This window comes from Dermacentor andersoni, chromosome 8 (assembly GCF_023375885.2).
Source record: "Dermacentor andersoni chromosome 8, qqDerAnde1_hic_scaffold, whole genome shotgun sequence".
Classification (NCBI taxonomy): Eukaryota; Metazoa; Arthropoda; class Arachnida; order Ixodida; family Ixodidae; genus Dermacentor; species Dermacentor andersoni.
In genome coordinates, this window is record NC_092821.1 from 102,654,538 (window position 1) to 102,679,682 (window position 25,145).

General features: G+C 45.9%; 1 protein-coding gene across 1 annotated transcript; it reads left to right on the top strand.

Annotated features, from left to right (window-relative positions):
• Positions 1–24,597, top strand: LOC140212979 (uncharacterized). Its single transcript, XM_072284108.1, has 5 exons — positions 1–71; positions 3,685–3,831; positions 11,395–11,486; positions 21,080–21,234; positions 24,567–24,597. Exons 2-5 carry the CDS (start codon positions 3,696–3,698, stop codon positions 24,595–24,597), a joined length of 414 nt encoding a protein of 137 aa, XP_072140209.1. The 5' UTR covers positions 1–71; positions 3,685–3,695.
• Positions 24,598–25,145: the final 548 nt, after the last annotated feature.

Genomic DNA, 25,145 nt, shown 5'->3' on the forward strand with positions numbered 1-25,145 from the left:
GCGAGAGAAATTTGCCCTTTTAGACGTTACAGAGGATTGCTTGCTTGTGGCATTCGGTTCATGGAGCAGCAGTGAGTATGGTCACATTAACCAAACTGGTAGAGTCTCAAACAGTGTTTTAGATGCTCTATTACATGTAGGTATAACATGTCGTATGTAGCCACCTCGCCAGTATTATACATAGCTTATGTGTATTGGGAACAAATGAAATTTCTCTTTTATCTAAAAAAATGCTGCAGATCAAATGTGCCATGTTGGAATCTTTATACAGCCATGCTTTCTGTAAATGCATAAGGGTGGCTGAAACTTCTGTTTATGCTTATTTAATATGAGTGCAAAGAGAAATCACATGCTTTTTTCATGTAGATGGCGCGCCGTTCCGCAGCCGAGTATAAGCTATTCGGCAGAAAGCACGAACAGCATCAACAGGCATCCACAGTCAACAGGAGAGGCCCAAGGGTGTTCACAAATAACACTTCGCTTTGAAGTATAGACCCCGTGGAACTATTATTTAATTATATATAAATGAATAATACATAACTATACGTTGTGGTATAAAAGTCGTAAAGAGGGATTATTTACCTGAGAAAGGCTGGCTAACGTATTGATAGGAGAATGTATCTCCCTCAAACGCTCCCTTGTCCTCTGCCGGTTAATTGAGCAAGTTGGTTGGTTTGCGTCACTTGTGGTTATTGTCGGTGGCGACTGGCTTGGAGGGAAACGAATGAAAAAAAATTAGGCGTCGTCGCTTCACGTCTCAAGGAGTGCTTGCTATTTTTTGTCATTTTCTGTTATCAACTTGGTATCTTTTGTTAACATAACCATATTTTTTTTTACAATTCAATGTCACTGTAACATCTTTATGAATGGCTATGCCAGCTTCGTTCTTTTTTCTGCGTTTTTGCGTAGGCTCAGCGTATCTTTCTTTCCCATCAACAAGTTAAAAAATTTACAGAGCAATATTATCACAAGAATTCTTCAGTTTACTAGCATTTTGAAGGAGATCCAGTTTCCCCAAATGCAAAATTTGGGCGCATCTCGATTCGGGTTTTCATTTCGTGCCGTAGTGCGGCAAATAATTTGAGACCAAGAAAAAGCGAAAACACTTATTTGCAATGAGATTGGGTGACTTCCTCGTAGGGTGGAGACCTTAGTTCAGGGGCCCATAGGCTCGCGGCACTCCGCGTGGCCGCTGGATCAGCCGTCGCTGCATTTCCGGGTCTGAGCTGGTCAATGCAATCTCCCAGGTGGAAGGTGAAGGTGAATAAATGGGCGAGTAACCTGGAGGGTCTGGGCACTCCCAGGTACAATGATACACTGTGGGCTTTGCTCTACAATTGGGACAGTATGAGGGATATTGTGTGGGGTGGAAGAGGTAAAGATAAAAGAGGCAGGGAAATGAATTAGTTCGAAGCTGTCGCCACGCAACGGCGTCTTCTCGGTTAAGGCAATTATGTGGTGAAGGGGAGTGTCTCCTGGGGTCTTTGTATTATTGTGGAGTTTCAGTGTAGTTCAGTGGTTCTGTCGGTGCGTCCTATGGGTTCGACGGGTCTTCCAATGACGTCCGGTTAGCAAGCTCTCGGGCTACCGCATTAGGGCGCTTATTACCATGCAGAGAGGCGTGTCCAGGTGTCCAGACAATACGCACCCTGTGTAATGCTGTGGGTGTAATGATGTAAGGATGCGGTGTGTGTAGGTTGTCACCCTCCCTTTTGCAAAGTCTTGCAGGCGGTTTCTGAATCAGTGATCACTGTGACGGGTCCATGTGGTGCCGGCCTGGTTGAAGCGTGTACGATGGCTAGGGCGATAGCAGCCTCTTCTGCCGCGCCACTGTCCACAAGGTTGAACGTGGCCGAAGCGCTCAGAATGTCTGTACTATCCAGTACGACTAGACATAGCGCACGTTTCTGTAGGTAGTGGGCCACGTCGGTATATAGAACCGGTGCGTTCGATGTGTCACCGCCAAAGAGTCGAGCCAGGGCTTGTGCTCTTGCCTTTATTCGGCCTTTATGACGGTCAGGGTGCATATACCAGGGGATTGGGGTCACGTGAATTTTGTTGTTAATGCTGAGCGCAAGAAGTGTGCGGTTTTCCTGTTGTGTTTTTTTTTTGTGTTAGGTAACCTAGCCGGGATAGAATGTGGAACCCTGTAAGTATGCTTCTCATGTTAAATGCTCCCAGTCGATTTTCTCCTAGAACTTTGTACTTTCTTACAGGAGTACGAGTATTTAGGTTAACACTTGTCCACTGGAATATGTGCAGAGGTACCGCTTTCTAGGTCAATTACTCAAAGAGCACAATTATCATGAGCAGATGATGATTGCCGTATACGCGCTGTTTTTGGCACATCCCTTTGCTTAAACTGATAAGATATCCTGGCATGAGTGGAAGCCAGGACTATGGTATTTAATTCATGCCAGTTGCTAAAGTTATTTTGCGCGTTCGGCATGCGTGCAGCACCGATCATTCGTACGTGGCTTGTTTGAAGGTTCTGATGTGATTGCGCGTAAGCGCTTTCTCACATACTTTCAGAAATCTCGCGCGCTTTCTCTATACCGTGCAAAACGAATTGCCAACGATTACGATACTCCCTCATGCTAAAATTTAGTGCTGCCTTATACGTGTTTTCACTTCGAAGTATATTGGTTGGTGAGGACAATCTGTCTCGTGTCGCACGTTACAAACACACCGAAGTGTAGTGCGAGTGCGTCACTAATCGAGAGATCACGAGGCGCTTAGCGTGGGGGATGCTTGGGGGCGGATCATGGCAGCCACCTCAGACAGACCTCCGCTCACGCAGCGCTCTGTTTCCATATATGGTATCGGTAGACGCGCTCGTCCCATGTCATTGGTCAAGAGATGACGCCGCGCTACTCTGGCGCCATCTCGTAGCAATTGTCGCTGCAGGAGACGTCTTGCGCGGCAATACACTTTTCTCCTCTCGCTTTCGCCATACCTTCCTCCTCCGTTTTCCGCCTCATCGTTCTACTCCACCCTCCTCATATTCCCTCATCGCGCTCTCGTCGCTATCGCTGCCTTTGAACCCGTGCTGCTTTCCGTGTTCGTTCTTTCATCTTTCGCTGTGCTTGTTGTTTCGGCTACGCCGAGGGACGCCGACGCTCAAGGCAGGAATGGTCGCATAAAGATGCATTATAAAACTTAGGACATTTCTCAATAAGCTCTACGACTTTTTCCCTAAACGCTTCGCTTTCACATAAAAATTTATTAGTTGTTTATATAGTAGGTGTAATTATTTAACCAAAGTTAATGTGGCTCAATGAATCAGGAACAATATTAAGTTGGTTGCATTCTCGTAACTCACGCGTAATCTTTCTTCTTTTTAATTTCGCCCGCCTTATGAAATAGCATGTATGTATGTGTGTGTGTTGTACATGGCAATATAATTTGTATAGCCTAGTGTAAAATTTTAATAATTTTTATTTCTTCACTTTACTACCCTAAAGTCTCTAGTTAGCGTTGCATAAGGAGGTGACTTTCAGGTGATTACGTGAACCTCAATTATGAACAATGTAAACTGAAGAGAAAGATACCAAAAGAAAAAAAAGGAAAAAGAAAAAGAGATTGTTCATTTACACCAAGGTGTCCCGAATATCAGTGCTAAAAAGTTATGCAGGAATGTGCACACTTGTTCACAAGGTTTTTTTTGTCTTTTTCTTCTATTAGATTTGAAGTGTATGTTGTGGGGTTTCGATCCCGAGAAAACCAGACAGACCCGGTGTCACAAAACCGCGAAAGAGATGTCCTGTTCGGATATGGAAGAATTGTGGAAAAAAGGTGGTTCTTGCATTCCCTCTGACATGCCGGAAAGAGGTAAGAAACGATACACACAAAATCAGAGCAAGCGTTCTGAACATCTTTCACTCAGTCTCACTTTGTCATTGTACTTTTCTGCAGGAACATTATTGGTTCACAGAGTTCCTGTAACCTTTTTGACGTAGCTATGTGTAAATATTAAGGGTAATATTTTGACATGAAGTTATTTGCGGCGATGTTTCCTTTGTCAACATCATTATGCCTCTTGCCTACTTGTCTACATCTTGAACAGTTTTTCACTGTTCCCATCGTTCGCCTACCATGACGACAACCCGCTAATTGGAAGCAGAGAAATAAGGGATCTTCATAATTTTTTTCTAATAATGTCATAAACATATTTTCATAAGCACATTGTTTTGTGGGTGCAGACTTATCAGTCGCTTTGGCCTCTGCATGTCTATAACAAGGGATAACAAATTTCGCAAAATTTACTTTTGTACCCCGGAGTATGAGGGATTCGATTTTTTTCGCAAACTGGTGTATAAGAACAAATGTATGATAATAAAGCCACATGGCTAACCTGTTGCAAATGATATACTCAGAGACTGTATTGGAAAAAACTCTTGGATGTCAATAAGATGTAAATAAAAAAAAGCAACGTCTAAATTTACAAAAAGACGTTCGCCGACGATGACGTTACTTCGCAATGCAAACTTTGCGCGCAGCTCGATGCGTATTTTCAATTCGCGATATATTGGCTGGCGTGCCCAATCTCTCTTGCGCAGATGTTGAAAAGGGAGTCAAGTGTGGTGCAACTTTCTCGGTAATGTGAGGATCGGCAGAGCAAGCGCGTTGGCGACGCGTGGGTGCGACTCACAACAGACGACGTGCGCTACTCTGGCGCCCTCTCGTAGCCGTCATCGCTGCACTACACTCAACTTTTCGCCACAACCTCCTATTTCGCTTTGCCCTCGCGTCTGTCATCTCCGGCTACGCTCTGCGTACGCTTGCATCTTTCCCTCTGCTCGTTCGCTCGATAGCACCGGCACCGGCGCTCGCTGAAAGAACGGGCGTGGAAAGCTTCGCTCTAAAATTGCCCGTTTCGCCTGAGGAATGCAGTAGTGACATCAACATTAGTGGTAACCGTAGAGCTTGGACTTATCGGAATGTGTTCCAACTATTAGCGGCATCAACAATCTGCCATGATGCAGCACGCAAGGTCACTTTTCCAAGCAGAATAAACAACGCGCTGGCAGCTACCACGAATCGCAGAAAGCTGACGCAATCATGAACGCCTTCGGTGGAGTTTGCGAAGTCCCATTATGATGGCGTACGAGAAGACATCGATGACACACCGCCGGCGTTTTGCAGCGCCCATTTAAATATCAGATAAGGTCACCTTATCATTTACCGTCCAATCCACTGAACACAAAGTAGACAAATATCAGTTCAGTATGCTCGTTATATCATGCTGTATTCATGGTGCGCCTTTTGATATAGAACTAATGATGATGATAACAATAATAAAATAGTCTCTTCATCACAGTTTTTTATCTAGGCTGTAAATTTTTTTTATTGCGATAAAGACTTCTCGTTAAGGCATAATTCGTGATGCGTATATGTGTATTAGATGTGTGCTGTGAGGCCTGTGTTGTGTATGAATTGAAGCAGTGTTTTGTGGAATCTGTTGTCATGTATCCAGCGGTCATAGCTGCTTGTCACACTGTAGCGGAGGCCGGCTTGCAGTAGGAGACGCGAGCGCTCCGATTTTATACCAGTACGTGTCCATATTAGGTGGTATGCATCTGCTTCCATCACAGGAACGGAGCAGTATGAACACGTAGCACCCAGTGGTAAATGCGACCAGTTCCACCTTGCGATAAGCCGGTGTAAGGGCCACCCCGGCCTGAAGCCTCCTAAGCACAACTTCCTCCGCCCTAGTAAGGTGAAGGGGGAGGGAGCAGACACACGGTGGGGTAAGAGCGCGTGTGTCCCGCCGGAGAAAGTTTTTATGGGCTCGGAGCGAGTTAAGGGATTGAGGTGGGAGGGAAATAGGCGGAAGATTAGGATTAGGAGGGCAGTGTGCCTGCTGGTCAGCAGAAATGTTGTGAGGGTTCGCTGAATGACCTTGAATCCAGTGTACCTTGACGCAGGTAGCTGTTTCACTATTCATCGTGCGTATTGTCTCGCAAATTTCCATCGCCTTATCAACCTTCTTGAGTTCCTGAATAGCCGCTAAAGAATCAGTGAAGATATCTAGTTGCTTGATGGTAGGTAGCTTAGATGTCGCATCTTGCACAGCGTCGTGGATGGCTTGAAGTTCCATTACAAGAGCGCTGGCTTCCGTAGATAAATAGCGCTGGTGGCCGCTGATGAAATTATGCGTAGTACTCAGGAATGATGTCCTTTCGCCGTCTGGGAGAATGGCAGCATCCGTATAGACTTTGAAGGTGTTAGCGCATGATGCATCGACGATATTGTATTCGTCAATAATACATGTTGTATCGCTGCGTCGTAACTTCGTTGGCTTATTAGTTGTGATGCTGGTGAATTCCCAGGGAGGCATTGGATAGGGCTGATTGTCAATCCGAGAGCCGCGGTGAAAATGAGCATGCAACGCAGCAACAGCCGGAATAAGTTGCTTTTTTATTTCACGTGCTTTTTCACGTTGCAAAATTAGCTCTGCAATTGTGTTGAGCTGGGCATGTTCCTGTAAGGTTGGTGTCGGAGTTATGCGGGGCAGTGCTGTGATTGTGCGCATAGCATCGCGTTTAATCGTCTCCAACTGTGCCAGCTGTGCCAAAGTGAGCCGTTGAAATTGTGCCTGATATAAAATTCGTGGCTGCAAGACTGCACGCACCAACCGTCGAGCTACGTCAGTACGAGCTCCATCTGCTTTTTCTGCAGTGCGACGAATAAGGTGAAGTGTTTTTGTCGAACTCTGTCTGGTTTTATGGAGCCGTGTCCACCACTGACGGAGTGGTGAATATCGAGACCCAGTATGCGGACCTCAGAAGCCTCATGGATCCTCACTGCGCCGAGTCTAAATGTAAAGGGGTGCTGCGTGATTCTCGTGCGTCCTTTCTTGTTGGCCACCACAACATAGCTTGATTTTTGGGCGGAAATGTCCAACCCTGCTTTCCGAGCGTACTTGTTCAGCACATCAAGGGCTTCTTGAAGCTTTTGAGTTTGTCTAGATATATTTTTATGCACGGACCACAAAGTGACGTCATCTGCATAGATTAAGAACCTCACGTCTGGAATCCGATGTAGTTGCCAGGCTAGATGTATTAGAGCAACGTTGAAGAGAAGAGGAGCCAAAACCGAACCTTGTGGGACTCCTCTGTTCGATGTGAAGTATCCTTCTTGCCTTCCATCTACTCTAGTCGCAAATGTGCGATTCTGAAGGAATGAGTAGATGAATCTTATCACCCGCGATGGAACTCCCAGGTCGATGAGGTTGGCTATAATGATTTCATGGTCTATATTGTCATAAGCTTTTGTTATGTCGGTTGCTACTACCGTGCGCACAGCGTGACTGTGTGGTGAAACCTGTAAAACATCGTCTGATTAGATAGAAAGTCCGTCTTCAGTTCGCGAGTAAGAACGGAATCTAATTTGTGCAGGATGATATTTATCGTGGTGTTCAAGCCACCAGGAAACTCGTGTGGCCAGCATCTTTTCAGCGAGCTTGCAGACAGTTGAGGTTAGTGAAATTGGGCGTAAGGACTGCAGGCTATTTGGAGACTTTCCTGGTTTCGTAATCGCGACAACAATTGAATGCTTCCAATCAGGTGGAACGTTTCCAGTCTCCCATACTTTATTAATAGCCTGAAGAAGTGCGTCGAGAGCTGCTCCTTCCATGTTCTTGAAAACCTCATAAGGAATACCATCGGGACCAGGTGTTGTTCGTTGCTTCGAAGTTTCAATCGCCGCTATTAATTCGGCCATGCAGAAAGTGCTGGATATTTCGGATTTGGAAGTTGTGTCAGACTCATCAATTTCGGGGCATTTTATAGGTGATGCTTGATCGTATTTCGGGAAAAACGCTCTAGCAGCGTGTGCTGCAAATTGACGTGGCGAACTCTGCATCGCTAACCTAACGCTCGCTGCAGGGTCAGGTTGCTCATTACCGCGTTCCATTGACCGGAACGCACGCCAAAGTGCTGTTTTCAATGCCCGATCCAAGATTCTCGCACCACTCATACCATCGTCGTCGAGAAAGTTGCGTTTCGTTCCGACGCGCCTTCGCCGCTGTATGGTTAGCACGTGCACGGCTACCTGGTGCATCGGGATTCCTCAACGCATACAATTCTGCCTGACGTCACTTTACCCAAAGTTGCAAAAGGGTGAGGTCCGGTTGAGGTTGTTCCTCGTCAACTGTGGTCACAGTGGTATTCCTCCGTAGCAGGTTTTGCAAAGCGGGAAGAATTTCTGAGGGCTCTGAGGGTACTTTATCAATTGATGATTCCTGAAACTTATCCCAATGCGTGACTGTTACTCGTCGTCGAATTTTTTTTATGCACGTTCTGTGCAAACCAATCATTATTGGCATATGATCACTGCCCCATGTATCTGGTTCCACCCGCCACTGCGGCATTCCAGGACCCAACCACCACGTGAGGTCTGGAGCGTTTGTTCTAGATACTGCGGGTACAGCACAGGTAGCCACAGCGTGATGGTTCAGCAGTGTAAAAGTGGCATCGCTCATGATGTTTTTAACTTGACATCCTCTTCGAGAGTTGTACTTGTACCCCCATTCTGTATGTGGGGCATTGAAGTCTCCACCCACGAGAATAGAAATTCCCGGGTACGTAGACCGGAGATGGGCTATCCACCCCAAGTTAAAACGTGTGCGCTGCGGTGCGGCGTAGAATGACTTTAGAATGACAGGAGTCTTCACTGGTCGTGTCAGGACCCCAACAACTTCTTAATTACCACTAAACCATGGCTCCAGATTAATCACTGTGTGAGCAATATGCGATGATATATAAACTGCAGCTTTTCCCGGAGCTGAAGCCATTGTAGTAGCACGTCTATCTCTAATAGATGGGTTATGATACCCATTAAAATTAGACAGGGAGCATAGCTTATTGTGCTCTTGAATAAGCAGTGCCCATACATGCAGCTTATTGTATTCAAGCTTGGTTTTAATTTCTCCTTACTTGGAGCTTAGGCCCCGACAATTCCACTGTAGAATTCCACCCTTTGACAGCTGCTGCAGAGAATTAGCCATCATGCAGGCAATTCTGAATGAGCAACGATAGTTGAGCAAGTTGATCTAAAACTGCTGTCTAAACAAATTGGTTGACCTGTGGTGCCGGACGGGATCCAGGCGTAACGGTGACATTCGCAGTGGTAGATGCATCACGTGTTGGCCCTATTTTCTGACGACGCAGAATTACCTATTCTTTATGTTTGCGTAGTCGCTTAATCTCTCTGGCCAGTGCGTCTATCGGAGCGTTAATGTCATCATGGTCATCATCCAACTGATACAGAGGTTCCGGTAATTTCTGTTTCTTTGTCTGCGACTGCTTGCCACGTTTAAGAACAGAAGAATACAGTTGTGTTTCTGGGGCTTTTTCTTCTTCTGCCAAGAGCATCTCTGGCTCTTCTGCAAGAACCTCATAACGATTGTGTGTTGTTACTACAGTCGTTTTTGGTATAGCCTTTCGTATCCGTATTGTGGCCTTCTGTTTAGTCGGACAATTTATGCTTGTCATATCGTGCTCATCAGATTTACATAAGCCACATCGATATCGTGGTTGGCCTTCTGGTGTGAGCTTTTCTGGATCAATAGTACGCTGTTGGCAAAATGCCTGCATGTGTCCACGTTGAAAGCAGCGATAGCAGAATATTGCCCGAGGGAGGTAGGGTTTAGGTCGAAATATGCAACCATAGTAATAAAACCGTTCTGGGGTACATTGAGGGCCCTGTGCCGTCACTAAGCATGTACGGCGTTTGCCTATGAATTCAGCTGCGAGCACCCTGTGTGTCGTGGAGGTCAATTCGCAACATATTATCTCAGCGGTGTCTTCCGGATCAATGCCATAGACAACACACCTCTGTATATTATGGCCCGATGCAAAGTAGCACTGCACAGGTAGGTGTTGATCTTCTGACAGCGGGATAGATGTTAAAGTGCACATTTTCTGCACATCACTGAGAGATGCCAAGTGCACAGTGATCGAGTTGGTACATGTATATGCTGCGAACCCTTTGTATCCAGTGGTTTCAAGAGATTGGTCGATGACTCTTTGGACACATTTTGTGGCTACTGAAGTTATGTCGTAGCATGAAAGGGAGCGTATATGAACTAGGTATGATTGAGAAGGGGTGGGCGTTGGGTAAGACTGAGAGGGAGCGGGCGTAGGGGAGGCTGTGGAGGAATTGTCTGGGGTGGCCCTTACCTTTTTTGCCGGTTGCTCCGACGCGATGGCATCTTGTTGAAGCACGTTGATAGAGGGACCTTGCTTGGCTGCATTCGTCGAACCGCCAGAGGGCTTCACGTCCATAAGGTCACCAGTGTCCGTCAGCACGATTGCGGATAGGTTCACATTCACATCGCGAAGTGGACTGTCCTTCGGTGTTGCATTTTGGGTACTCGAGCTATCGGTTGCACACTTCCGCTGCATAGTTGGCATGGATGTTGTCACGCGCAGCAGTCCAGTGGAAGGTACGGATGAGGAGCTCACATCTGGCACAGACGCTTCTTCTTCGTCGGGCGAGCGCGGCGGTGCGGCCACACTAGGCCTAAGCGCCAACCGTGCTTGTTTTGAGTCTATCAGACGCTCTATCAGCAGTCTATCAGCGGGATCAGTAGGACAAGGCAAAGAAGAATCCTCACCAGAGTCCACAGGTCCCCAGAGGCTTCCGATGAGCTTCGTATCCGGATAAGGGCGAGATTTTCTTTGCTGTCGAGCAATTTCCAAGGAAGCCAAGGAAACCACGTCTGCGTGGAAACGTCGTCGTCTTCCTCCTGTATCTGTGTAAGCTTATATTAGACAATTATATCTGCGTTGAATAACTAACTTGTACAACATGTACTAAGAACGCATAGAGCAGGTACAAATACATTATTGTTGCAAGCACTACCAAATCTTAAGAGCAAAATTATAATTAAATTCGTGCACACCATTACCTGCAATACGCGTAGGTAATATATACTGGTCCGTAATACAGTTTCATAACATTGCATGATTTGCGACTGCACCTTGAAAGCATACATATACGGTATATATTGGACATTAACATGCTATATCAAACGACAACAATGCTATCTGAAAAAAAAATGTTCATCTATTTCTTTAAAGCTTTCGTACGCTGACATTGACGAAAGACCGATACGTAAAATACGTACCTGAAAACAGAGCAGCGTAGTCGTTTACATGTGAGTTAAAAGTACTCAAGATTGTTATTGTAGGGTAAATAAATTATGGCATTTGTTTACTTCTACATTCTGAGGTAATTAAAACAGAACGAGAACTGCTCACTATTCACACCACGCACTTTAGATGTTTTTCTTATAGGAGAGTGATTGTTTGAATTAAAGTTTAATATTTTTCTTATCAAAACTGATATTCAAAACCAGTGAAAACTGATATTCAACCATTTTAACAGAGAATATGCCTGAAGACCCGAAAAGGTCAAGTGAAGACAGCCCTCCGGTGACGAGATTTAGGAGTAACGTATCCGCCTCCGACGTTGTAGAGGTACGTATTGGTCGAACGGGCAGGTAAAATGATTTCGCAAATAAACAAGTAGAAGAAACATAGATACTGCTTTCCTAAGGAAACTAGTGAACGCTATCTAGGGTGACTCAACCATAAAGCTGATGCAAACGAATTATGCAGCTTCCGAAAAAGCTAACATGCTCCGAAGATGGCGGCGTGCGGCAACCCTGGCTGCAAGTGTTTAGGTGAAGGATAACTTAGGCCGAATCAAAAATAAAGAAACTGTCTTAGTGCGAGATATGCTTGAGCAGTCATTCCACTTTTGTTTTCCTAGAATTACGGCCAATATATAAATCCGAATCACGTACTTCTAATTGAATGAACGAAAATAGTATGCGCAAGATAGTAACAACACTATGCTGTTTGGGAAACATAATTATGGAACTCACGACGCTGTACGAGACAGTACAGGGGCGAGCTGCGCTGCGTTTTTGCGAGTATTGTTCTGCTTTCATTGCTACGGTCTGTTGGAGGAGCAAAGCAGTGTGCGAGATAAGGCGAAATTTCAAGTGGGCTGGGCACGAGGGCTAGAATAACATACACAAAGAGATTTGACCAAATACGGAACAAAACCTCTCTTATAACTGAGGTTGAAAAGCACGAAAAAGTCGAGGACACAAGGAAAGAAACACCACAGACAAGCGCTGACTGCCACCCCCATATTTGAAAAGACAAAATTCATAGGGAAAGGAAAAGGTAAGAGGGAAAGAAAAAAATAGTAGAGGCTTTTCACATTAGAAAGGAAGCAGATAAATGTCTCAGCACTCCCTCTCTTGCCTTGTCGGGAAAAGAAATAACATTTTTGGAAGATAGATTAAAACGTTGCAGATTTGCTGATGTTCTTGCGACTGGTGTGCGCATGCCTATGCTGAAAAATGTATGAATGTCCGGCGAATTTCAAATAAACTTCCAGCTGGCAGTCAGCGCTTGTTAGTGGTATCTGTTTCCTTGTGTCATCGTCTTTTTCGCGCTGTTTAACCTCAATTCTAAGTATGAACCAGCTAGCCCTGATCAAGATCTTACTAAAACCACTCTGTTCAAGTGAGCAACGAGATTCATCACAATGACCAAAAGAATATGTCGACAAAGTTCTGCACTGGCCGGATATTTCTAATCGCAGCACTGCTCTGTATGGGTCACTAAGAATAAATATATTGTAACAGACAACTATACATTTCTCGTCTTTAAGGCGCAGCATTACTTCCAGAAATCAGGTACTTTATTTCGCATTCTATCGAACGGAATTTCTTTTTCTGTTTTTCTGGCCGCTCATGGTTTTTGCTTTGCCTTTGTTTTATATACCTTACTGCACTGACAAACGCTTCAGCTGTTTTCTGAGCACGAGGTCGCGGGATCGAATCCCGGCCACGGCGGCCGCATTTCGATGGGGGCGAAATGCGAATACACCCGTGTACTTAGATTTAGGTGCACGTTAAAGAACCCCAGGTGGTCAAAATTTCCGGAGTCCTCCACTACGGCGTGCCTCATAATCAGAAAGTGGTATTGGCACGTAAAACTCCATAATTAAATTTTTTTTTTAAATTTTTTTCAGCTGTTTTGTTCTCCACGATGTCTCCGTTGATTGGCTCAGAACTGTACTTCATTGCAGCTTCGGATGTTATTATAAATAAATTTTGGGAGCTGCGCGCTGATGGATGTCATTTATACAGTCTCTCGTGCACTGCTGCGTTTATACACGCTGAGGTGACAACATTAGGCCATACCCTGTCGCACCTGAATTAACTGCATGAAGGATAGCTGTTTACAAGTTAATTAGAGCAAACACAGACACATCGGTATATATATATATATATATATATATATATATATCGCGAGAATATTTCTGTGGATCGAGTGGTTTGTAAGCCTTCTAGATGAAGGGAAAATATATATTTAGCAAAATATGAATGCATGCTGTACCAATACGGATTGACTTCCACTGTTTACAGCGTACACAGAAGGCAAGTAAATTGTGTGGTTAGTCTTAGCAGTTGAAGAAAGAATAGCTCTAAGGAATAAGCCGCATTGTCAAACACCCGCCATCCTGGACACGGCCGAGGTTTGACAGGCTTTGATATAATGATGTCCACGTTTGTCACACCAAAACATCGTCGTAGGCTGAGTCATTTCTGCTTTTCTTTCGGCATCATATTCTGCAATAATGATGCCTGATGACTTCATTTACATTTGATTGGATTGGAGCCAACATTATTTATGCCTGCAGTTGGGCGCTCAAGCGCCCCGACGAGGGCCTACGTCATCCTCGAAGTCACCGTTACTCGGCGCGGGTCTCCGCTCGCCGTTGCCGGCTCACTGGGTCCGTGCCTTTCGAGCACCTCCAGGACCTGCTGGACGGCCCAAAGCTGATCGTCTCGGTCGTAGCTCTTCGCGGCTGCCTCGAGCCGCGGTGGGAGCGTTCTTGATTTTGCTTCCTCTGAATATTCACCGCAGTCCCACAAGATGGGCGTGTAGTCTGCGGCCTCCCTCCGGCAGACTCTGCACATATCTGTCGGATATATCTCGGGGTACATGTGATTCATCAGTCTCTGGCTCGGTAGTGATACGGTCTGGAGATGTCTCCGTACTACCGCCTCCGCTCGACTCAGTCTCGGGTGCGGGGGTGGGAGAGTCCTACGAGCCAGGCGGTAGGCCTTCGTGATTTCTTTGTAATCCGTCATGCGGTCCTTGATTCCGAACCACGTCGGACGGACGGTCGCCGGGGCGCGGTTGGTTAGCGCACGCGCCGCTGCGTGTGCCGTCTCATTATGGTTATCATTGCGTTCCGACGCGTCGCCCGCGCGCGTCGGGAACCACTTGAGTCGTACTTTTCGTTCTTCTAGTTTGACCGCTCGCACTACGCGCTCAGCCTCCCTGCAGATTTGGCCTTTGGAGAAGTTTCGCACCGCCTGTCTTGAGTCACTCAGCACCGTGTGGCAGTCTGCGTCGGCGATGGCCAGGGCGATGGCTACCTCCTCCGCTTGTTCCGCTCCGGCGCTTCTCACGTTCGCTGCCATCCTCGTGGCACCGGTTGACGCCTCTATGACGACCGCTGCGAAGGCGTTCCGTTGGTATTCGGCCGCGTCCACGTACCGCGCGTGTTCGTCGTTGGCATGCTGGTCGATGAGCCCCCAATTTATGCGCACGCTTATGAAACACATATATTTTAGTAAGATCAGCTCAGTTTACTGAATGATGGTGTAATCTGTATTAACTACCAGGAATGCTAATTAAAATGAAAGTTTCGGCACTCTCCTGAAAGAATAATGTGCGTTGGTCTATGTCTATCAGCTACAAGAACGCAGCTAATGTATCAGGCAAAGTAACGTTTCACAATCACATTTTAAGTTCCCAGAGTAAGTTTGTTTTGCAGGAAGAGCCGATGAAATGTAGTCTACAAGACGTGTTCTGCGCATGGTCCCCTCTCTATTTGTTAGGTCGCTAAAAGAACCACTTGAGAATACATGTACCGTTCTTCATTCCCGTAATGTCTTGTTGGATGTCCTGCGTAACCACGTGCGCAAGGCGCACCTCCGCAACGAGCGTAATCTGACGCAGAGCCGTCGACCGAGGCACTAACCTCTACAACGTTCTTCGTGTCGTAGCCACTGTACCCTAAATTGTGCCTTGGGCACACAGCTTTCTTTGTGGGCACTGGTTGCAAATATACTATCGTATCAGCGTGCAATACGCTAGCTAGTTGACGAAATTAACATGCTGGTTAACGTAGCATTCCATCTGGAAAAAACTCAAAGGTTACGGTTCGAAACGCAAAAAGGAAAGATTGAGAAGGGAGCAGCGCGAGCGGACATTCTGACATTTTTTCGGCAAGCCCCAAGGACGTGCTCTGAGATAACGCGAACGACATGGACTTTACCGTCATTGCGAACAAGGCTTTTGCCACCCACACTGGCACCTTCACGCAAAAGAGACACCACCTCGGATCTCTGCTTCGCCAAGAGCATTGCTGACGCCCGCTGGTCTCGATAGCGATCACTTCCTACTGGCCGTACACTTCCCAACCGTCGGCAGGAAGACGAAGTCGTACACGTGGGTCGATTAGGACCTCTTTAGTAAGCCTCGCGTAGAACGACTCCCTCATGACGACGCCCCAAAGCTTGAGCCGTGGACGGCTCAGCTCAAAGCGGAAGTCGCTCGTGGCATTAAAACAATAAGTACGGACCAGCCCACCGACAAGAGGAGCAGCCATCTGGCCATCTGGCGCACCTGCTCGAGGTCAAACAGTTCCTCCTGGCCCGCTATAAAGGCCAGCCCCTCAATCGCAGGCTGTAAACGCATATACGAGATAAAAAGAGCATAGCGGATCACTGAAACACCATTTTCAAGCAGCAGTGGACTGAGATCTGTAACTCGATCGTCGGGCAGGTCAGTATAGGTAAGACGTGGGACCTCCTTAAGCATCTGCTCAACGACACCAACACCCTACTTACTAGTGCTATTCGCTCATGAAGATAATTCATCAAGCCAAACGGTCTGCACCACCGGAAGGCATCACCAATATCCTCATACAGAAATATTTACAACTTTTTATGGGTTCGTTGACTCCTCATACCGAATACACGATACCGGTCTTCCACACCGACTTTTCTGCCGAAGAGGTACGCGGTGCTATCCACAAAAAAACGGCCACTCCGCCCCAGGTCCCTATGGTATCACTAACAAGCTCCTGCGCAACCTGGATGACGCCTCCGTCATTTACCTCACTAACACCTGCAACAAAATGTGGAAGAAAGGTAAACTACCCGACGCCAGGAAACTCGACCATGTGATCTTCATTCCCAAACCGTGAAAGGCGGCTAGCCTAGATCACCTCCTCACTATCTCGCTCGCGTTGTGCACGGGTAAGATGGCCGAACCCGTCATTCTCAACAGGATCACTCGACACCTCGATCGACACCTCGACACGCCACATGATTGGCTTCCGACCCGAGTTATCTACACAAAATGCTATGTTACTCCTAACTCACCAGATTCTTGACGGTTGAAACACTCGGGACACCCATGCCATACTGGACCTCCATTTGAAAAAGGCATTTGATACCATCGCGCATTCGTCCACCCTGAAGGCGATCACAAACCTTGGCTCACGCGTCGGTTTTATGAGATTGTCCGCTCCTTCCATACCCGGAGCATGGCCGTCCTACGCACACGAGACCTTGTGCCGGAAGCATTCTAGCTCGAACAGCGGCACACCAACCAGGGATCAGTCCTTTCGCCGACACGCTTCAATCTCATGATGATCGGTCGCTCCAAACGACTCTCGAAGATCGACGGGTTCCGCAGGATCGGATGGCTTCATATAATCCACCCTGCAGGAGACGGTCGAAACCTCGGAGTCCTCCTTAGAACAGACTGGTCTCTAGTGCTCAGTTACCAAGTCGGACCTGTTGCCGTACTTGGGCAAACGTCGGGGCGCCAAACACAGAGGGTGAAAACCCCGGCCGAGCGCAACATCACACTCCGAAGCAGGAACGGCTGTACCGTCCTCAAGGTAGACTCCATCACGGTCCTCCGACAAATTCATGGAGTCCCGCAGAAGCAACACCCAACCGGTGCATAAGCTCAGGACCTAGACGGAGAATGCCATTCCACTCGAACGCAGAGTGGCTAACTGTCACCACTGCCTCAAAGACAGCCTGTTACGTCTCGTGCACGCATTTGTTCTCTGCCAGTTTATATATGTCGCTGCCATGCACAACCGGCTACGCACTGAGCGCAATAATCGCAAAGTCCTCATTCAAAAGATAGTGAAACGTGCCCTAGGCCTTCCGACCAACAATTCCACAAATAAATTGCTCGAGCTCGGCGTGCACCACACGCTAGAAGAGATCGCCGAGGTTCATGAGTGAACGCAGGCGATCCTGCTCACGACCACCAAGGCGGGCCGCCACCTTCTGCGCGAGCTCGGCTTCTTCTCATCGACTACCAGGGATTGACCGAAGTTGGTGCCGGTTCCCCGAATCATGCGAGGCTTCATCACCGTCACTGCTACTCCGCAAAGCAATAGAGGTAGGCTCCTTGCCCGGGCAACCGCCCTTCTCCAGCGCATAGTCATGAAAGCGTACGACATCACGTTCATGGACGCCGCCGCCTACAGAAAAAACGAGGCTGTCGTGGTCTCATCTATGCAGGGGACTATTAACTCCGCTACGGTCCTCACCGAAGACCCAGAGGTGGCATAGTGAGTAGCCAAAGACCTGTCGGTGCTCGACGACAAACGGGACGTGATTTGTAACTACTCTAAACCTGCCATCGAAACCTTCGAACAGGGCGTCGTCTCCGACCACGCGTTACGCATCTTACATAGCGCGGATCTGAGCGCCATATAGCACCACACTGTCATCTGGTTCACTGCCCATCTCGGTCGGGTGCCGGTCGCCCCACGCAACCTCAACGAGATTGCCCACCGCGCAGCGTGCGCGCTTACCGACCATGTCACCGGGCAACCCCTTCTTATCAAGCTAGAAGACAATCGGGACGCGTTGATTACCTACAGCGAAATTACATAACTCTTTTACCTGGGGCGCCGAGTCCTTCCGCTACGACACCCCAAACTTAGCAGGCCGCAGGCGCTAAAACTACGCTTACTACAGATGCACATGCACCCAAACCGTGCCAAATTACGTTTTCTATCCCGACGCGTACTTCAGCGGTACATGCACCTCATGCGGAGATACGGCGACACACATGCTCTGGAAGTGTATAAAGGCTCTTCCCGACTCTACCTCGGACAAGTGGAAGAAGTCCCTCAGAAGCTCACTACTCGCCAACCAACAATGGGCCGCCCAGGAGACCCGCGAAGTGGCCTCCAGGTACTCGGTGTCGGTGGCTACGTGGGAGACGCCTGCTACGCACTATTATGCGCGTCGTGCAGGGCCACAGTAAAATTTCGCAGTCCAGTCCAGTGATTGCCACTTAGCTTCTCGAGTCTGTGCATGAGTACGTTTATCCAGGTCAATTACTTACAAGGGACCCTGATCATAAGAAGGAAATGAAAAGAAAAATTCTAATGGGTTGGAGCGCATACAGTAGGCATTTACCACATTCTTACAGAAAGTTATTCAGTGGTTTAAATGAAAGGTATAGAATTGCTGTATTCGACTGGTGTTAACATACGGGGAAGAAACTCGAGGTCGACAAAGAAGCTCGAGGAGCAGTTAAGGACTGCGCAAAGAGCGACGGAAGGAAAAATGCTAGGTGGAAGGGGCAAGATTTGCGCCAAAACTTTTCATCTGCACCATCGCCAATGAAACTAACCCCCTACAAAACATTAGTTCGATCCATACTAGAATACGCATGCGCCATTTGGGACCCGGCTAACATAAAACTCATCAACAGCATAAAAGCCATTCAAAATCGTGCAGCGCGTTTCATGTTATCAAACTACTCCCAATATGCCAGCGTTAACTCATTGAAACGAACACTTAACTTGCCAGAACTTTCTTTCCGCGCGTAGATGCTTCCGCCTTTCGCTCTTCCATAAAAGCTTTCACCACAACCCTTTGTTGAAAGGAAAGCTTATTACCCAACCGTCCTACATATCATCTTGGTCTGACCCCAGTTTCAAAGTGGGTGTGCCATCGTCACGTACGAAAGTTTGTAGTAATACGTTCATCCCTAGCACAAGCAAAGACTGGAACCACCTTTCCGCCACTGTTGCAGCCATCCTGGATACCGACACCTTCAAAACCACCATTCATAAAACGCCACGTTAAATGTCTTTGTACCTCACACAATTTTTTTTGGTATGGTCATCCACTGCTTTCTGTAATGCTTTCAGGAATTGAAAATATTTTAAATAAATATATCAGTAAATCGGGAAGAGAGCACTGTGGCTCAGAGAGAAAACGCCGTTAGCCAGTATTGCATTGGACATTAAGAGAAAAAATGCAACTGGGCAGGTCGCATGATGCATAGGGCAAGCAACCGGTGGACCATTAGAGTTACCAAATAGGTTTCAAGGCAACAGAAGCGCCGTCGAGGATGGCTGAAAATTGGGAGAGGTGAATAAGTTGGGAAATAGGCAGGTGCAAGTTGAACTCAGCTAGCGCGAGACATGGGCGATTCAAGATCTCTGGGAGAGGTGCTCGTACTGCAATTGGCAATGAAATAGGCTGCTGCTGCTGATCAGGACGATGATGTCAACAGCGGTACAAGGCAATGGTTGTATACTTTTCAAGAATAGCGGTAAGCTGCTAGTCATGGTTTCATAATGTATGTCCTAGGCGCTGTAACCTATTTTATAGCTTTGACATTTGGAGTTTCAAATTGGAAAATACCTGTAAGATTGTGAAGTCAAGAAAGCTAGTCACGTGGTTTAGGTAGAGACGAGATGAAGGGCTTAGAAGAGGGTGTATGTGCATTCGTGTGCATGAGTATCAATGTATTGATGAGAACGGCAGAAAACTACGTGGGGGGATGAAAGTAGTAAATTTGCATACGCAAGTTGCAATCAACTAGAGTAGATTGGCAGGAGAGGCCTTTGTTATCCAGTGGACATACAACTATGCTGATTATCACAATGATCTATATAGAGTAGAGAGAAAAAGTGACATGATCACTACATGCAACACGTAGCTACGCTAGCAAACCCCACACAGATTTACACCTAAAGTTGCACTTAGCGAAACATTTTTCCTGGTACGGTACTTCTGGTCATTCTGTGCGGGTCGTGCAGGTCAGCGATAAATTTTTTCTGCCAAATTTACGTTTTCTTTGAAGAGCAAACTTTTGAGTTTCCCTTCTAGCTTTCCTTTCCAACTCAATTTAGACAGACCCGTTGGTCTACATGCGACCACTTTGCGGAACCACAAATAATACAGGATAGCCTGGTACCTGCAGAATGATTCGCCCTTTGTTTGTTATGGAGAGCACAATATAACCAATGCACATTACTCCAAAGCGCATTCCAATGGTGTATAGAAGCAGTCAAAAGCGTCCACAAAGTGCTCTCTCAAGAGTAGCTGCGTTAGAATAGGAGAAGAGGGGAAGGAGCGCTGTGATCCAATAGCAGGACAGGAGCAGTTTGGCTACGCCGAGAGCAGTCCAAGGTGTTGTGAATATGAAATGTGAAAGAAGTCACATCACTCATACGCCTATTATATTATTTTGCTTGTGTTGCTGTTGTATTTGTTCAGCGTGCGTCCGCAATGGCGGCTGAGAAGCGAAGTCCGCACGATAATTGTCCCGTTAAAAGAAAAGAAATCTGGCCAGGGGATATACTTCATCTCCTTTGCTCCGGAGCGCATCGAATGTTTCAACGGGGAAGCATGCTACCACATTCCCGCTGAGCTACTGCTTCGCCCGAGGAAACAGGAAAGAGGGCCAGAGGAAAGGTGCATTAGGAAAGAACTGTTTAAGTGTACTATCCCTCAATATAAGAACTTTTTTTTTATTTCGCCCACCGCAGCTCATCTAGTTCAAGCATAGTCACCAGCAATTTTTTTTCAAAACAAAAATAGACGAGATATCTGTGTGAGCTAGCATACCTATTCAATTTGGTCTGTTTTAAATAGCACTTCAGATGTCCAATAATTCCCTCTTGAATCACGCAGTTTCTTCGAAAACCGGAGACTATTCACCTGCAGATGATGGACATGGGTGACTGGCTTAGAAGTGACTGCGAGTGCGTAGAGTCGGCATCGCAAGCGGGTTACGATGAAGCATTGGTGGTGCGCTCACTGGCGTGTTTCGCGTACATGAATGCTTTGTGAGTAGAAATTTTTATTATTTTTCCTATAGCTAAAAACGAAACATTGAACTTTTTTTTTCAGTACTTCAAAGAAATAATGCATTTGGCGGTAACAAAATTGCAAACTGTGAAAAACTATTCTTATAACGTATGTGAGAACATTACACCGTAACCGTAAAGTGTATGCAAGGCCTGTACTCGTAATCCACACTTGAAAGATTCGTACCTCAAAGTTTCATCTTAGCGCAGCGAAAGCAGGCTCGTGAGGCAGGCTCAATACACTTATTATGCAGACGGTCAATGTGTCGCAAGGCTAACTACCATGCAGTGCAACCCGCCGTGGTTGCTCAGTGGCTATGGTGTTGGGCTGCTGAGTACGAGGTCGCGGGATCGAATCCCGGCCACGGCGGCCGCATTTCGATGAGGGCGAAATGCGAAAACACCCGTGTGCTTGGATTTAGGTGCACGTTAAAGAACCCCAGGTTTTCGAAATTTGCGGAATCCTCCACTACGGCGTGCCTCATAATCAGAAAGTGGTTTTGGCACGTAAAACCCCATATATTAATTAAATTACCAGGCAGTGCAGTTCGAAGTAGAATACCTTGGTAATAATACCAGCCCATGTGATGTGTAGTTCTGAGGGTATTTGTTGGTTTTGCTTCAACATAAATTCTCTCTTCATAACTGAGTTTGTCCTTCTTGCCTCCTTTTCGGTTTCGCGTATTTTCCCCACTGTACTTTCATATATAGATAGACGTTTACATCAACAAAATGAATGCGTAAAAAACAGTTGAACGTGCTAATTCTGTTAATTTGTGTTCCGTCTATAGGTGAGAGGTAAAATAAGAAAACACAATGCACCTGAACATAATGAGAAGGTCCCTGCCTAACACCAACCCCGAAAGTTCGAGAGCAAGAACAAAAAAATAATTGATTTTGGTGCACAAATAAATCTGCCTTGAAATTGCAATGTTTCGCTGTTGATCTTTGATCATCATCTCACTAACTTAAATTTGTGGTCTAGCGGTGGGGTGAGAAAGAACATTCTTGGTCTTGTGTTCTCGTGTGCTTGACGTTTTTTATGGTTGAAGTATGCGCCATCTCACGCTATGTACGTAAACGATATCGCAGCAAACATGAGTGCTATGTGTGAACGATATTGCAGTGCCGAAGGAAGTTCAGCGGCTATGTGTGTCACCTGCTGTCGTGGCTTAGGAGCGATAATATTGCGCTGCTAACTATGAGGTAGCGGGATGGAATCCCCGCCATGGCGGCCGCATTTCGATAGGGGTGAAATGCAAAAAAAAAAAAAAAACGCCCATGTCTCGTGCATTGGAGGCACGTTAAAGATCCCCAAGCGATCGAAATTTCCGCAATCCATCGCTGTAGCATGCCTAATAATTATACCGCTGTTGTGGCACGTAAAACCACAGAATTATACTTTTCATGTGTGTGAAGAATGACAAAAATGTGTGGCATCGAAGCATCGTAATGTTATCAAAATAAAGGGAAGCAATATGTAGGTCTAGGAAAGCATATTGCTTCAAACCTATTTAGTGTCTACATACAGTCATGAGCTTCTGATCACCGTCACTGTAAATTTTATGGTTGTGCCAAATCTGCTGGAAGGAATTTGCAGTCACGTAGCTTATTAATGTCTAGAAACCATTCAGCTTGACTCTGAGTTATTCAACATATTGAGCGCGAAGACGTACCACACCCGAGCAATTAGCATGGCACTGCGAACCTCGATCTGGCGGCGTGGTCTACATTGAGCAAGATATTCAACAGAACGATAGCGAAGTTATAAAGAAAGATTAGCAGATAGCTAATGTATATAAACGAGTTAAAAGAGAGATTTGGCATTTTAAGATTCTAAAAAGAAGGATTACTTGCGATAACTGATTTGGTCAGCGTCCACAGTTATGGCTTCATCTTAAATACACTTGTTCCTTTGTTTTGTGGCCAGAAATTTTGACAGGCAAGTCCAACCATCCATTATTAGTGCTAGCACTCTTCTATTGATTATGATTCCTTGGAGCTTACAATAGTGGACTGTTACTGACTAAAATCGGTGACGGTGAAAAACGCGGGATTTAAGTGATTTTTAATTAAGAATATATATATTAGAATATAACGTAGAACGTACATATATGCGCAAATTGAAGAACTTAGCGCCAAACAAAGTACAATTGAATGCATCATTTTTAGCGGGGGTCGGTTCTTCGTCAGGGAGTATCCCAAGCCAGCAAATACTTCATTACTCAGTAGTGGCTAGACAACGTTTTGACTGAACATATTCACTACGATGTTGCTCTTGTTAGATCCTGTGCTTCCGTGCACACGGATCGGCCAGGTACAGCACTGCGCGACCATTTATATAGGCCAATATAGAGTATTCCCCTGGTAGTGCTTCTATTGAAAACATTGTAATACTTTACCGCAAGTGAAGCTGGGGTGACGCACAGAACGCCAGGCAAGGAGAGGTGACATGGAAGGAAAAGGCAGCAATTATTACTATGGTTGAATAATGCGTACTGGTGGCCATCAGTTTTGCACCCAGCATGAAAATTGGGTTCTGGTGAACAAGTACTAGCAAGATAGAGACAGTGGCGTCCATTCAACTGAAAAAGGCCAGCACATTGGTCGTTTTTGGCGAACTTTGCGGATGAAGCGCATTCAGATGGAATAATGAACCACAATACCACTGCATGGCCGATACTTACATCACTGGATTCATTTGAGTACCATGGATCTGTTGAAACGAGAAACAAGAGATGACCTGCTCAGTGCAAAATTATGAGAGAATACATCATAAAGAAGAGCACGTGGCTATATGGTCAATTTTGCTAAGCTCTGACAACGAAGTAGACGAAGAAACTGTGAAGCCGTTTTTGCTCCTACGGTTCATGATCAAACATAATTTATAGAATGAGCGTAAACGCAATTAGGAATAGCCGTTGGTTGTACAGCATTTCTTTACAGTAATCACAAAGGCTCAATTCATAAACCTTCCAACATGTGCGTTGCATCGGAAATTTCTTTTTTTTATATGAACGTGCTGTACTACATATTTCACATCTTTAGATGCACTACTAGCGGTACTTTCATGGCTTCCGAATCAAGAAAAACTAAGTTGAAAGTTTCGGTAAAATTATTATTAAAAAATAATAAAATTATTATTCGATATGATCAATGAAAACAAATTGCACCACAGCATGCGTCTTGGCCCAAACAGCGTAAATATCAGGTACATGAAAGCGGAGAATGCATGTTCTTTTGTGATTGTTTGTACTAGTTTATTCTTATGCTTTCATGACAAGAATGGCATACAATCTTTTTTTATTCAGGACTCTTGCAAAATATAACAAGGCAGCGTAAGTATATTTCTTTAAATTCAGCCTTCTTTTGGAGAATGATACACTACGTAATAATAAGGAACCTATGTTGAACATTAGTATGTATCGCGGCATAAAATAAATGTTTGCAAAATTTTATGCTCTTCAAAGAGCATTACTAGTCGCACTCATGTGTCCTTTAGCATGAATGCCCATCTCATATTGCAAAACGGCGTGAATGTGGACGTTTTGGCTGATGTTAAAGAGCAGGGCTGTTGGGTATTTTGTAGTTCATGAGTTTTTGCACCCTTTCCCGAGCCTTCTGTGCGGACGGATGATTGCGTTGTAGCGAATTTTAGCGTAGTTGATTATCTGTGGTAGTAGTTGAGTGACTATTGTGCTGTATTGTGTTAGATTCCGGCGACGGCTCTGGCACTCCAATTGGGACAGAATAACGAAGTGCTCGTGTACCGGGCATTGAGTGCAGATTATGTGTTCCCATCTGGTCAAAATTATTCTGGATGCCTAAAATGAATGCGTCCATCCTAGTAGACTGCACAGTTCCGGTATGTGAAACTCCGCGCAGACACA

Coding starts and splice junctions, on each gene's coding strand:
- LOC140212979 (XM_072284108.1), top strand. CDS start 3,696: ATGTTGTGGGGTTTCGATCCCGAGAAAACCAGACAGACCCGGTGTCAC. Junction 3,832..11,394: donor CTCTGACATGCCGGAAAGAG/GTAAGAAACGAT, acceptor CCATTTTAACAG/AGAATATGCCTGAAGACCCG. Junction 11,487..21,079: donor CCGCCTCCGACGTTGTAGAG/GTACGTATTGGT, acceptor TGAATCACGCAG/TTTCTTCGAAAACCGGAGAC.